This window comes from Triturus cristatus, chromosome 9, assembly GCF_964204655.1.
Source record: "Triturus cristatus chromosome 9, aTriCri1.1, whole genome shotgun sequence".
NCBI classification, from domain to species: Eukaryota; Metazoa; Chordata; class Amphibia; order Caudata; family Salamandridae; genus Triturus; species Triturus cristatus.
Genome location: NC_140592.1, coordinates 265667629 through 265682001, shown reverse-complemented (window position 1 = coordinate 265682001; position 14373 = coordinate 265667629). Strand labels below are relative to the sequence as shown.

The 14373-nt window shown below is 44.0% G+C and overlaps 1 protein-coding gene across 2 annotated transcripts in view; it reads left to right on the top strand.

Annotated features, from left to right (window-relative positions):
• NOL8 (nucleolar protein 8) overlaps positions 1 to 14373 on the top strand; it is a 361614-nt gene that overhangs the window by 165989 nt on the left and 181252 nt on the right. For both annotated transcript variants that reach the window (XM_085624883.1, XM_085624882.1), the window contains one exon: positions 3322 to 3384. In XM_085624883.1, coding sequence (XP_085481009.1) covers positions 3322 to 3384 — 63 coding nt within the window. The remainder of the gene's footprint in view (positions 1 to 3321; positions 3385 to 14373) is intronic.

Below are 14373 nucleotides of genomic sequence, written 5' to 3'. Positions count from 1 at the left end.
GTCAACCGGCGCCAGACTTATTGGGAATAGAATGTTGTGGATTTCCTATGGAAAATAGGTCCTAACTATAACTATCTACTGGCGACCGCCAGTAGATTATCTTTCTGATCTCTTGCAGGATGTCCAGTGTATCTTATCTTATATCAGTTATTGCTTGTTTATTAATCAGTATTATAGTTTGCTCAGTTATTGATTCATGTCTTTAGATTATAAGTTTGCTACTTATATTTAAATCTTATGCATTTGGTATCGGAGATAGCCTTTGTTTAGAGAGTATTCCTTATTCTAAAAGTGATAGTCTTTGCATTTTGTTAAATAAAACCCCTTTTCAAAAGGTGCTGTTTGTTTTGTGTTGAAGTCTTGCTGTGCCAGGGGTGGTAAGACATGCTCAAAAGTGTATATTATTCAAAGGTGCAGTGGTATATTTGCCTCCCAGGTGGGAGTGCAGGGATTGGGTGTTGCTTATTGGTTAGAAGCCACATTCAAAACACCCTTTTAAGTAAATTATGTTCCTGGACCCATCACAACATGTCTTCCTGCTAGGAGAACAAAACACTCCACCACTCCCAAGCCCATGTCTCTGCACTGGCAGCAGTTTTTACACCTGATCAGAAGTATTCAATGACTGGACTACAGTTGGAATGCTAATGCAAATTACCACCTAGGAGCTTCAGGCAGAGAAAAGGTAACTTTCTAAAAGTTGTTTTCCCTAATATTTATAAAAAATATGTCTTCATCGTTGAGTTTAACAATTTTTCTAGTTGGTCCTTAACCGGTGAAGTCTGAATAATATGTAATATTGCTTCACAGTGTTTCTCCATGGGCCAGCCTCATTTGCTACAGTGAAAATAGCTTTTGGGTGTTAGACACTGTAATGACATTTTAATTTTAAATATCTACACGACCTATGTTTAAATACTATGCATTCTGGCTCGTGGGTTACAAGACCTCTGTAGGGGAGACTTACTAATCTTCAAAACTGAGGTTTTCTCCCGTTACAAGTGTTTATTTTGACTTCCGACTGCAGCTTTTCAACTGCAGCAGCCATGCTACAGCGTTAGGTCTGGAGTCATTTTTGCCTCGTCACACTGGTGAATAGCACAGTAGTGCTGTATTCCATAGGTGACAGTAAATTTCTTTGCCATGGGTGTATTTTGACCACTATATACCATGGCCTTATAGGAAAGTTGACTAGGCCAATAGTTACATATTTTAGGGTCAGGACACATGCGCTGGCCCTGGTTAGCAGTGTCCCTGTGCACAGAGAAAACTAAACAGCAGTATAAGTCCACCATTAAATGAGGATACCCACGCAAAAAAGGCACTTTCTTCCAATGTCCTTCATTACACCCTGTTCAGAGCAAGGGGTCTTTGTTTACTCTCCAATAGATGGAATGCATATATATTTAGACTTAATTAGAAGAATGTTATTTTTCCACAGTGTCCCAAAAACTCCAGTAAATGGGCAGATAGTTTGACAACCGCAGTCATGTGCTTATTGGATCTAAAGCAAGATATTGCTGACCGCGCCATGACCTCTGATCAGGTCTACATCTTGTGCGCAAACCCCAACCCATTCTATTTGGACGCAGAATGCTTTTAACTAAGAGCACAAGCTGAGCTCACTTTGTATGGTGAATTTAATCTGAATATCAAAGTCTAATTTGGATTGCTGGTGACAATACAGGTATGTATCATCTATCCCATATGTTAATTGCTGTTACTGCTTGCTCTGCCACAGTTGGAACACATACATGAAAGGCACAAACACACACACACATACTTCACCTTTCATGCACATGCCTACTCCCTCACTGCACCACTGACGCTGTGCTAGTACCCTACACAGACTCCCACACTGTTCCTCCACAAACAAACCATCTCATTATGCTTTTACATCCCTCCAGAATACAAGTGGATCACATCTCCAGAACCTCTAAACAACACCTCCCCATATGTAGACAATACATGTCATCACCCTTTTGTCATCCACATATGCATATACGTGCTTGGAGGAGACGCACTTCCGGTCCTCATCAATGTTGCCAATGAGGACTGAAGGCCAGTATTAATTTAACTCAGCAGAACTGCGTCGAAATAAAAGGGAATAGTTAGCGGCCACCCTTACAATTTATGATGGGTTTCAGCAGATCTTAAAACCATATCTGATCCAGCAATTAATATGTTAAATAGGCGGGGAAGCAAGCCAACAGCCCTTTTCACACCACATATAGCTGTAAGTTATTTGGTATGGAGCTTCTGGCAAGAATGTGTACTACTGCATAGTTGAAATGATAAAGTCTCTAAAGAGATGAAAGCAAATGGGAATGAGCCCTTATGTGGCTCCGTTTGCTCCTAAACATCACCCATCAACAGAATCAAATGCCAGTAATTGCGAGGGTCTTGTGCAGTGTTTCGCAGAAATTGAGAAATCCAGTATGAGTTCTGGTGACTCTGATCTTATTATGATTGACCCAGTTATTTCTTTCAAGATATAAAGGCTTAGCAGATATCTTAATCAGTGGACTAAGCCTTGTTAAAATGTGATAATTACCCAGTGAAGTGTTAGGCATCAGATAACGTCATGCTGACTAAGTATCATGAATGCTACTTTATTTAAACTGCTAGGGCCAATTGCTCAAGAGCTCTTAGTAGTAGCAATTAGACTTTGCAAATCATACAGGGAAGAGGAGTGAAAGAAAGATTTACTTCAGTTTGGTAGACATTCTTAGGAGATTCATAGAAAGAATTCTCTTTAAAACAAAGTCTGATTTGACTTTAAGTCATTAAATATCACACAATTGTGTTGCTCTTTATTGGAGTAGTTAAGTGAAACAATTCAACACATTTCTATAATCTAATGTATGTACAAGCTTTAAGAAACTGTTGTTGACTGTTTAGCTCCTACATGTACTCTCGAAGTTAATGAAGTGCTTAGTGCTTGGCTGCCTTTTGTTGATGGTTTTAATGCTCTACAAGTGAACAAATCTTCAGGTGAGCAGTATAACACTGGCAACATGGCTTCTAACCCTGGTGACTGGGTGTGGTTTGCCTAGTCGGTGGAAATGGCATTGAATATATGAAGTTAGTACTGAAAAAAGCTGCAAGCTATAGTGCCAAGGCCCTTTTTACTGTACATTATGATAAATATCTTTTATAATGCACACTATCACAATTGGTCTCTATGTGCGTGACTGAAAATTGGAAGTATGCTGAATTATCCCTGAAGACTTAACTGGTGGGCAGGGTGGTCCTAAATTCATCTGAAACTTTCGCAGCCTGAAATATACAGTTTTGTGTATTTTTTTTTTTTTATTACAGGAAACCCTACAAAAACCTTTGCTTATATGAATATCGGCATTAATGAAACAGAACTTAAAAAATGTAAGTTTCTACCTACTAAAATCCTTTTTTGGTTTCATTCTTATTTATTGTGCAAAATGTTTAGCTTTGTTGACCTTTTCTCAGTGTTTGAATTCTTTAAAAGATCCTTCTAATTTTGCATAATGATCTCATTTGTTGAATTGGTTTTTTAGGCCTTCAGGAAAGTCTTTCCCCATATGCATTGTGCATCATGCCAGTAATGAGTCCCTTACAGCGGTTTGTTTTTAATGAGTCTTACTTGCTTCGGTAAAAATGGTCTTCACCTGTCAACAGGCTTCTGTGGATGCAAACGTTATCTCAAGTAGGGGAAAAATAGAGGCTTACATTTGGGGCAAGCAACTTCTAGTTACAACCTCTTCCCACAATAGTCTCCACCTGATATTTGAGACCTGTCACCATAATCGGTTTCCTCAGATTCCTCATGACATGTTTTTGCTATGTCCTATATTGTTTATCTTTATTTATATAACCAGGGATTATGATTGCTCTCTGCTCTAGTGTCTCCTCCCATATGAATTAGCCGATGCCAACTACATAAATTTAACATCTATATAACTGTTGAGTCTACCAAAGACCAAAGTGAATTTAGGAGGGCAATCCGCTAAAGCAATATCAAGTTACCCTGGTGATGGCTATTTCTTTTTCTTCATTGTCGGAGGCTGTATTAGCATCTTGGTAAGTCATCCAGCTCAAATAACAAGTAAGCTGCACAGAGTGTGGCACAATAGTGGTCTCCTCATCTTGGGTTTTCGGAACACATCAAATTATTTTATCTTCTGTTGGGCCTTGGACTACCTAAAAAAGCATGAAGTGTTAAACGTAGGTCTAGGAGAGCTTATTCAGTGTCTTATTTTCAGGAAATCCCCACAAGATGAATGTACATACCACAGATATTAAAATTACTTCTCTACATAGCCAGTGGTTATCTTCAACATTTTGAAAGAATTAGGCCATCTTGGATTTATGCTATTACAGTGTTGCACGTTGATGATTCACTATGAACGATCAGATGTCCAGAGAATACTACGGATCTTATTACAAGTGGTGCAGGACTTTGTCATCAGTATTCCTTCATCTGGAAGTATTGACACAGTGGGAGGCTGTACTGCATGAATGCAGGGTTGTGCAGTGGTACATTGGAAGAATAGTGGTAATTTACACTAGTCCTACCCTTTTTTCACATATCCAGCATTGTTTTTACCCGTGCATGCCACCTGCTTTTAGTAGGTGAAATATCCGGGTTAATACAGACTGGAATTCTGGTTTTCCCGTGGCACATGTAATTCCCAATTTGGTAGTAACTTGTTACTAGCTGAAGAGGGGAAAACTGGTCACTCAGAATGAGGTCCTGTATTGCTGCATGGTAAGATTAAAACATCTTGGCAGGAGCGCTTTTTCATTTTACGGTTCACTTCTAGCAAAGTCTTTGCCTGTGAAACTCCAAACTATGGAAAATATCAGAAAGCCTTGAAAATGCATCTGCTCCTGCATTCAGGCACCCTGGACTGTTCTGATCAAATCCAATGAAGGCTGTAACAACAGTGTCCACCAGTTGATGGTAGATCTCTCACCCTTCACCCTGCACAATGAAATAATTTGAGGGAGAGAGTGTGCAAGAAAAAGATTGGTGAGAAGTCCAACCACCATAGACCACATGTAACAGTCTGTTTTCCTCTGCACTATGCTCTACATCACAGGAGAACAGGTGACCTCAAAAGAGTGTAGAGACCCCTTACCAGTTTGGAAGGCCTCAGATGGGAGAGGTGGTGTACTAGTATAGTGGAATACATTTTTGGGGCGATTCAGGGCAAACTCATTTTTGATTTAAACAAAAAAGGAGAGAAGAGAGCAGTGTATTGAGGAACTGGAGCTGTATATCTCTTTATCCCTTTATTCTAACCATAGTAAAAAAAAAAGAACTAATAAAGTGTTTTTCTGAGGTCCAAAATAAGTTTAGGTAGTGGAAAGACACATGCCTCAAGAACTTAGCAGTCGCCTAAGGATCCCTAAGGCCTCTCTTTGGCCCCCTCAACCAGGAAGCCTACCCACGATTCAGAACGACGACTAATGCCCTCACTAAACGTTATTTCCCTTGATCACCATGGGGTTGAACCACCCAGTTAAAAGAACCAAAATTCTAGACTGTTGTAAAGAACTATCAGCCGACATAGTCCTCCACCAAGAAATAAAGATAGGTTTTAAAAAAGCCCTGTTAATGAGAAAGAGCTGGGTGACAGAAGTGACCTGTTCTGAAGCTTACAGGAAACAAAATGGGGTACTAACACTACTTTCTGAAAACTCAGGACTATCAGTAATCACATCAGAACATGACACTAATGGTAAATGGCTACTTATCAGACTGAACGTAGACGAATCCTTATTCAGGCGCACGCGCAATAAGAAATTAGCGGTCATTCCACAAGACTAGAAAACGATACTGGGAGGTGATTTTAACCTTCCAGTGGATCCCAATCTGGACTGCTACTCAGCCTTTAAATTCAGAACCCCCAAGGCGCACAAACAGATGCTCAACTTGTACTCCTCACATAGTTTCCTAGACGTCTGGAGACTACACAACCCACAGGGCAATGACTCTACCTCCTTCTCCCCTCCTCACTCAAGCTTCTCCCCCATTGACTATCTCCTAGTTGATGCCTCGCTTCTAAGGGCCACTTGAAGAGCAAAAATCCATCCCATTCTCGTCTCAGACCATGCTGCAATTTCAATGTTTATTCTCAACCTTCCCGATTAAGGGAAAAACCGCCTCTGGCATTTAGATACTGAAATCCTAGAAAATGAGTATGGTATAGCTGATCTAAAGAAAGAAATCAAACAGTTCTACAGAGAAAACGTACACTATGTCACATCCCCTGTGGCTCTATGGTATGCATTCAAATGTGCCATAAGATGACAAATCGTAAAACTTATGTCCAAAAATAATTGCAAAGTTAAAGAAACTCTACAAAATCTAGACACTGAAATCAAAAATAGGAAGGCATTTAGACACTCAAACAAGTCCTCCTAAATGACAATTACAATACAACTATAACTCAATTGTCAGTAAACGGGCATATCTACGGTACATGCTCAAAAATCCACACCACTACTATTTCGCAATAGATCCAGCAAACACTTGCTGCCACCCTCAAATTCAGAAATCTTAATAACCAAATTACACCTCTTATGGCCCAAGATGGATCTCAGAATTTTAAAACCAAGGAGATACTTGAGGTTGCGATAAAACAACATATCTGGTGTTTCTAAATTCCCTCTCTATTGCGTCTGTCTCCGACCCAGCGTGCGCTTAAACAATCAGATAGAAACAGAAGAAATTGTCAAGGCAATAAAATCAACTTGCGTTGGGAAGGCCCTGCGGCCAGATGGCTTCCCCATCATCATCTATAAAACTGTGGCACGGTGGAGAAGCAAACCGAGACACTGTTTAGGTGACTCAAGGTACTTTATTTCAAACACAAGGAATCAGGTAGTCCTTAAACAGTTCAAGTATTTTCCCATGGCAAATGGGGTTGGTTGCCGCCTTCTCTCTTTCGTCAGAGAGTGTGGGAGGGGCACTTCAGGCGCTTCTATTTGGTCTGGTTGTCGCCCGGGATTCACCGGGGCTCCCAGCGGTCCAGGCAAAAAAAAAAGAAAACAAAAGAAAAAGAACAGAACATGAGGACCAGGTTCTGTCGCTCTAATATGTGTTCAGGGGATGAGGAGTGAAGGGAGTCAACACCCAATTCCACCACCAGTGTCTTTGTGGATATTTTGGGGAAGTAACGGTGAGTTACGCGCAGCGAGGCACGAGGCGCGTAGCGGGCTTTCAGTGCTTCGCCTAACTCCCTCCACCTGTCTGTCCTGTCGGAGCTCCACGCCCCATGCCCCAGACAGACCCAAACCGGCCCCATACCTTGTCTAACAACGTCCCTCCTGGGATGCGGCTGGCCCTTCCGCTATGCCGTACGGGGTCCGGCTCCGTCTTAGATTCTTCGATACTGGCGGGTTCTTGAGGCTGCTTCACGGGTGGCCTTTCTACCTCCTCTCCGATATCCGTCCCGCCTTGGTTTCTTGGAGCGATGATGAAGGTCTGGACGCCCCACTCTTCTTCCTTCTGGTCCCAGCCTATGGTTCCTCTGGCTCGATACGGACGGCGGCTTCCTTCTGTCTCTTTCGCTTTCAAGGCTGTTGGTTCACGTGACCCTGTCATGTGATCGGGCAAAGGGCTCCAGAACGCGAGTTCCTTAAAGGAGCAGTCCAGTCCTTGTTTTGTGGTCCCTGTGTGAAAACCGAGAAGAGGACACGTGGAGAGGTGAGGGGGATAATGGTCTGTGGCAGTGTCCTGTAGCTGTGATGGTACCGCGTCACACAAACATTCACAAATTCTGTCATCGCGCATCCTAAAAATATCCTAGAGCACTTTGCTCCCCAAGGCAACGTATCTGATTCTGGAACCGAAGCCACGATTGTAGGGATTGCCAAGAAGGGCTCTCTGACCCCAAAAAATTCTTCCCCCCCCATCTCACGCCTAAATATGGAAGCCAAAATATTTACCAAAGTCTTAGCCAAAAAGCTAGAAACCTACATCCCCAAACTTATTCATAATTCCCAAACTGGTTTCGCAAAGGGAGACTTGTAAGAAATAACATATGCACATTCAGTATGCCAATCCCAGAGCGAATATCATCAAAGTAAAAGGCGCCATCGGCGCCATCTCTACATCCTTCGCCCTACACCAGGGCACAAGACTGGGCTACCCTCTCTCCCCCCTGCTCTTTCTACTCGCTATTGACCACTTACTTAAATTAATCAACACATCTCCTGAAATTAAGGGACTTCAATTTGGCTCTAAATTATACAAAACCGCAGCATACATGGACGAGAAACCTCATTTTCTCAGAAGACATTGAAAATGCAATCCCGAGCATCACTAGCCTCATCCATGAGTTTTCAAGGGTCTCTGGATACACTTTAAACAAGTATAAAGCCAAGGGTTTTCCTTTGAACCCACTATGCTCTCCCTCACATTTAGGCGACTGTGGGCACAAGTTGCAAACCAGATGGCTCAAATATCTGGGGATTTGGTTTTCCAATTACCTAGCTGAAACATTACAATACAACAAATCCCAGATCATTACCAGAGTCAAAGACCTGCTGTCCTTCTGATTGCCGAAACACATCTCATAGTGGGTAAGACCTAAAGATCTCAAGATGATGATCAAACCAATAGTAAACTTTGTGTCGTCCATGCTACCCTTGAAACTATTCTCCTCCTTTTTCTAGGGAATTGATAAAATAACAGCAAACCTTCTTTGGAATGGTAATAGAGCAATGATCTCATATAAGGCTCCCAGAGGGAGTTTTTCCTGAGGGAGGCTGTAACCTCCCAAATTGGAGCCTCTACCAATCTGCCTTCCTAGCAGCACAGGGTGCATTCTGGCTAATCCCAGACACCCCAAGCACCCTGTGGTGAATGGGGATATAACACGCACTCCCTTTAGCCTATCCTCCTTCATTATAATGTTGAAGTTTAAACCCCCTCAATCCCATTTCATTCTTACAGACACTGCGAATGCACTAAAACTACGAGACAAACGCATGCCGGAATCTATCTATCTATCTATCACTCCACAATGGCATCACTTTGGCATAATCCTAAAATGAAAGCAGAAATCACTGCTAATATAGGCCACGCATGTGCCTCCAAAGGCATCAGGCTAGTCCGAAGCCTATACGATAACAGCAATGGCCCACGCTCCATTTCAGAAATGGCAAAAACATATAATCTCCCTAACTTAGACTTCTACAGCTTCCCAAAGCTTCAAGTAACACCGTCCAAGCTCACTCTTACCAACCATTTGATTCTAGCTGCATGGCACTACTCAGGCCATATAGCCTCAAGAATTTACAAAACCTTATCTGACTCTCACACACCACCAAAATCGGGACTACACTAAAATGGGCCAAACATTTTGACACCGACTTGTTTGACTCCATTACTGAAGAAAACTGGCAAACAATTGGCAAATTCTCCCTACACAACAAAATCGTCCCTCAATTCTACATTCCAAATTCTTTACAGTCAACCTCCGGCTCATTTGACCTCATCCAGGCTACATAAATTAAACCTACGACAGAATGACACTTGTTGGAACTGTAACCTAGAGCCGGAGTCACACCAGCACATGTTCTTTAACTGCCAACTCCTTGCCTCATACTGGTCCTTGATCCAGAGCCATCTTTCAGCTATATTTAAAAAAAAAAAACATATCCTTAAACTTCCCCATGATAGCGCTAGGCCCTTGGGTCTCTACAACCTCTTTAAACCCGAGTGCTGTTATGGAAGAAATTAAATATGAAAATACGGCATAACAGGAGACAACAGTAGAGAGCGTCACACAGTTATACGTGGTGAAAGAGCAGTGCAGGCCCAAAAACACATGAGAAAGAGAGAGTTCATTTAACCTGCAAGCTCGTAGTTAAAGATAAACTCATGTTTATGAGCTTGAAGGAATTTATGGCCTCCGCACACAGGCACATATTCTGTGATTTCAATAGATTGAAGCATGATTAGACAATAGGAGCAGGATACTGAATTAGCCAAGAACCCACAGAATCTCATAAGAGGTCTTGGGAGCACAATGATGAAGAACGCACTCAAATGTGTATTCACCACAAATACACACATATTCAAAAGTAGGAGAGTAGTTACTTTAAGCATTGTTAAAACTGCAATAAAGGATGTGTAGAGAATTAGGTTAAAGTTTAGGGTCACAGGGGATTCCATGTTTTTCCATAACTAATGCGTACGAATATGTAACTTCCTAATAACTCATAGTTTGAACTTTTGTAACCAGCATTGTCTGACTGTATACAAAAATAGCTGCCTGTAAAGCATTAAGACTGGCTGTTTACATGTGTGGAGACAGTCGCTCGCCCTGCCTAGACAGTAAAGAGCTTTCTTTACATTGCCAGGAGGAGTTTTTATTTTTCGTTATTTTTAAGTTACCCTGCAGCAATGCTAATGACAATGCACTGCTGGACCTTTTATTGATGATTGCAGTTAAATTCATCCTTTCTGATCTCATCACACCTGGTGGGCATGGGTCTCATATCTTAGAGGAGCACATAGCTCCCAGTCTAAACACCATCCACCCCTCAAATCTCAAGTGTGGTGTGGCGAATCTTAGATAAGTGCATAAAACAGGTACGCAGCTTAGTAACAGACAGATCTCTGATCCTGAACTCATATTCCTGTTTCATACATCCCACTGCCCTCCCTGCCCCCAGTTCTTTTTTTTCTTGACCGTTAAGGCATACATTCATATGATATACATCACATATGTACTATACACTCGATTAAATACTCAAAACACACTTACCACAGGTCTTAAACCCAACTATATGGGACGTCTCCTCAATCCCTACTCAGGGGATGGCTGTATTCAGAATGACATCACTCTCAAGTATGTTGCTTGTATATCATATGCTATGCACTATTGGCTTTGTTTGTCCAATCTGAATATTTATCGCAAGTGGTACTTTATTACTTGTATACTTATGTGTTTTATCATAAAACGCTCCAAATATTTGAAACAAAAAGAACTCTGTAGTAACAGGTATAATCTCCAATGTTAAATGACTGCAACTCTGGTAAACGTGCACTAGTGGCTCTACACAGTCATATTACACAGATGCTTCCAGAAATGTCACACCTTCAAGAAATACTCTTGAATATAATGACATTGGGTTTTACAAGAACTGCCTGGGGTCTAGATTTTAAACCACTGCTAACATTTGAAATACACAGCATCTGGCAGTTTGTTTACGATTCATTGGTTGCTATACAATGCTAAATCTCTAAAGGAAAGGGCATATGATAATATTTCAGCTGAAGATGAATGCCACAACCTCTCTTTATACTTTGCCTATGTTGCCATTTACCGATGTGTTATGGTATGAGTAAGCTCTGGAACAAGTCTTCTACAGTGGCTATACTGGAGGGCGGCAAATTGAATATAGCACTTACACTGCCTGATATTGCACTGTTCGAGGCATATGAGCTGCAGATTATACACTTTTGCATAGATCGCCATCTGGTGTTGGGCCCGGATGTTTGCAGTTTGTTTTTCTTCTTGGATAGTCTTTGGAAGTCACGAGTTCGGTGACTCCTCCTTCGGTCCGTACTGCGCATGGGCTTCGGCTCCATCCTCAGATTGTTTTTTTCCGCCATCGGGCTCGGATGTAATACTTCGTGCTCCGGCTTCGAACCTTTCCAGTTCGACCTTCGACGAAAAATCCTCGTCCATCGAGATTCTTTAGACGGAATCGACTTCTTCATCTCTCTCTTCGGCACTTCCTCGATTCCAGACATCGGCAGCGGCCTTCGGGCCTACTTCGACTCCGGTCTCGGCCGATGGAAAGGACTCCCTTCAAGAAGTACCCAAAATGTGGGTCTAAATTTCCCCACACCGACCTCCATCAGGTGTGCAACCTCTGCCTCTCTCCCGAACACGAGGCCCGAGACTGCCCCGCCTGCAAGTCTTTTCGATCGAAAAAGACTATTCGGGATCGACGAGCTCGACGCACCATGGCGCACTCATCGACCTCGGCTCCACCTGACATCTTCGGAGAAGACACCGGAGCGTCGGGACAGCTGCACACCGAGCGGGAGGAAGATGTCGTCAGCGCTTCCGAGGCCGACGACTCCGACGTGGAGGAGATCACACCGGCGCAGAGGGTCGTGAGTACTCTACCCCCTCCCGCGCCCATTCCGAAAGAGACTCCGGTTACCCCTTCGCCTCCGGGCCTAGGGAAAGCCAAGCATACTGCTTCCATCACCCCACCTTCGGGCCCGGTGAAAAAGCATCACAAGTCTCCTGGCGGCTCGGGCTCGAGCCAGCCTCCTAGTGGCACCGACAAACATTCTTCGGCGCCGAAGAAAACAAGTTCCGTTCCGAAGCCATCGGTGTCGAAACCTGGCCTCTCGGTGCCGACCAAACACAAATCCCTCGGCACCGACGCTTCCGTGTCGAAGCCTGCCTCGGCGCCGACCAAAAGATCGGACACCCCGAGAAAGCACGGCGCGGATAAACCGTCGAAGCCTTGGGTTCCAAAAACATCGGCACCGAGGGAGGAATCGGTGCCGGAGGAGCTTTTCACACCGGATCCTCTTCAAAAGACTTTAACTAAGGATCCCAGGACTGGACATTTAACTTTGTCTTCCAAGAAAAGACGTTTGGACAAGCCAACTCCTCCTCCACCACCAAAACGGAAGGACTCTGCCACATCCCCCTTCAGAGTACCCTCCCCACCGCCTCCAACTCCTCCTCTTCCTCCTCCACCTCCTCCACCTCCTCCCCCTCCTCCACCCCCTCCGCCCCCCCTCCGCCCCCACCTTCTCCACCCTTGCCTCATCGGTCCCCAACACCGTCTCCGGACCCTGATGACCACGGAGATCCATTCTATGATCCCACAGATGCCCCGCAGGATCCCACTCCTCCAGGAACACCTGACCCATGGGAGGATTATCACAGTCCAGATGTGCCTCAGGATGATCTCTATCCATCCAGGCCGTCTCCACCAGAGGACTCCCTGGGGTTCCACCACCTCTTAGAACGGGCGGCACATTACCATGGGGTGGAATTACACAGTGATCCAGTTGAGGAAGACTTCCTACTTGACACATTTGACATAGCAGATAAATCCACCGCTATATTACCCATGCTTAAAGGGGTGACCAAGCATGCCACAGAGGTTTTCAAAGACCCCGTTAGAGCTAGGGTCTTGAACCCTAGAATAGAAAAGAAGTACAAGGCAGCCCCCACGGATCCTGTCTATATTAAAGGACCTGCGCCCCTAGACTCACTAGTGGTTTCCACAGCTAGGAAGTGCTCCAACTCTGTCATCTGGTGAGGCTCCACCACCTGATAAGGAGTCCAAGCTTTTAGATGCGTCAGGCAAACGCACTGCCTCGCAGGCTGCCAATATGTGGCGCATCGCCAACACGCAGGCGCTGCTAGCAAGGTACGATAGAGCACACTATGATGAGCTGGAGGCTCTCATGCAGCATCGCCCGGAGAAATATAATAATAAAGCTCATGAGCTAATACAAGAGGGAAAGATTATTACCAACACCTCTATTAAATGTGCACTTGACGCAGCAGACATGGCGTCCAGGGCTATAAACACCAGTGTCCTGCTTCGCCGTCACGCCTGGCTCAGAATTTCAGGCTTTAAACCAGAGGTCCAAGCATCTATCTTAAACCACCCTTTTGACCAACAACACTTATTTGGCCCAAAAGTAGACGAAGCACTGGAAAAAATGAAGAAGGATACAGACACGGCGAAGTCTATGGGAGCCCTGCAATCACAAACCCCTAGACGTTCCTTTTGCCGTTCCTCCTTTCAAGGCTCTGGCAGAGGTTACTCTTCCGATAGCGCCTCCACTTCCTACAAGTCCCCTCCTCAAAATACCTTCTCAAAGGGCTACCAAAGAGGTGGATATAGAGGAAACAATAATGAAGGCAGGGGCAAAACCAAGACCGCCCGTTCTGCCACACCGCCCACACAATGACTTCCCCCCGCTCCCCCCAGACCATTCCACTCCGGTCGGGGGCAGACTACAAGACTTCCTTCAAACCTGGGAGGCCATAACATCAGACAAATGGGTAACCCAAATTATTCGGTCAGGGTACTGTCTCGAACTAACTTCTACCCCCCCAAATATTCCACCCAGACGCCGTGCGATGTCACAAGAATATACCACACTTCTGAAACAAGAGGTACTCTTCCCTCCTGCAAAAACACGCGATAGAGCAGGTACCCGTCGATCAGCAAAATCTAGGGGTCTACTCTCTGTACTTTCTCATACCGAAGAAAGACGAGACCCTACGGCCCATTCTAGACCTCCGGCCTCTAAATGCATACATCCATTTAGACCATTTTCATATGGTAACTATTCAGCAAGTTCTCCCACTCCTCCGTCAGGGC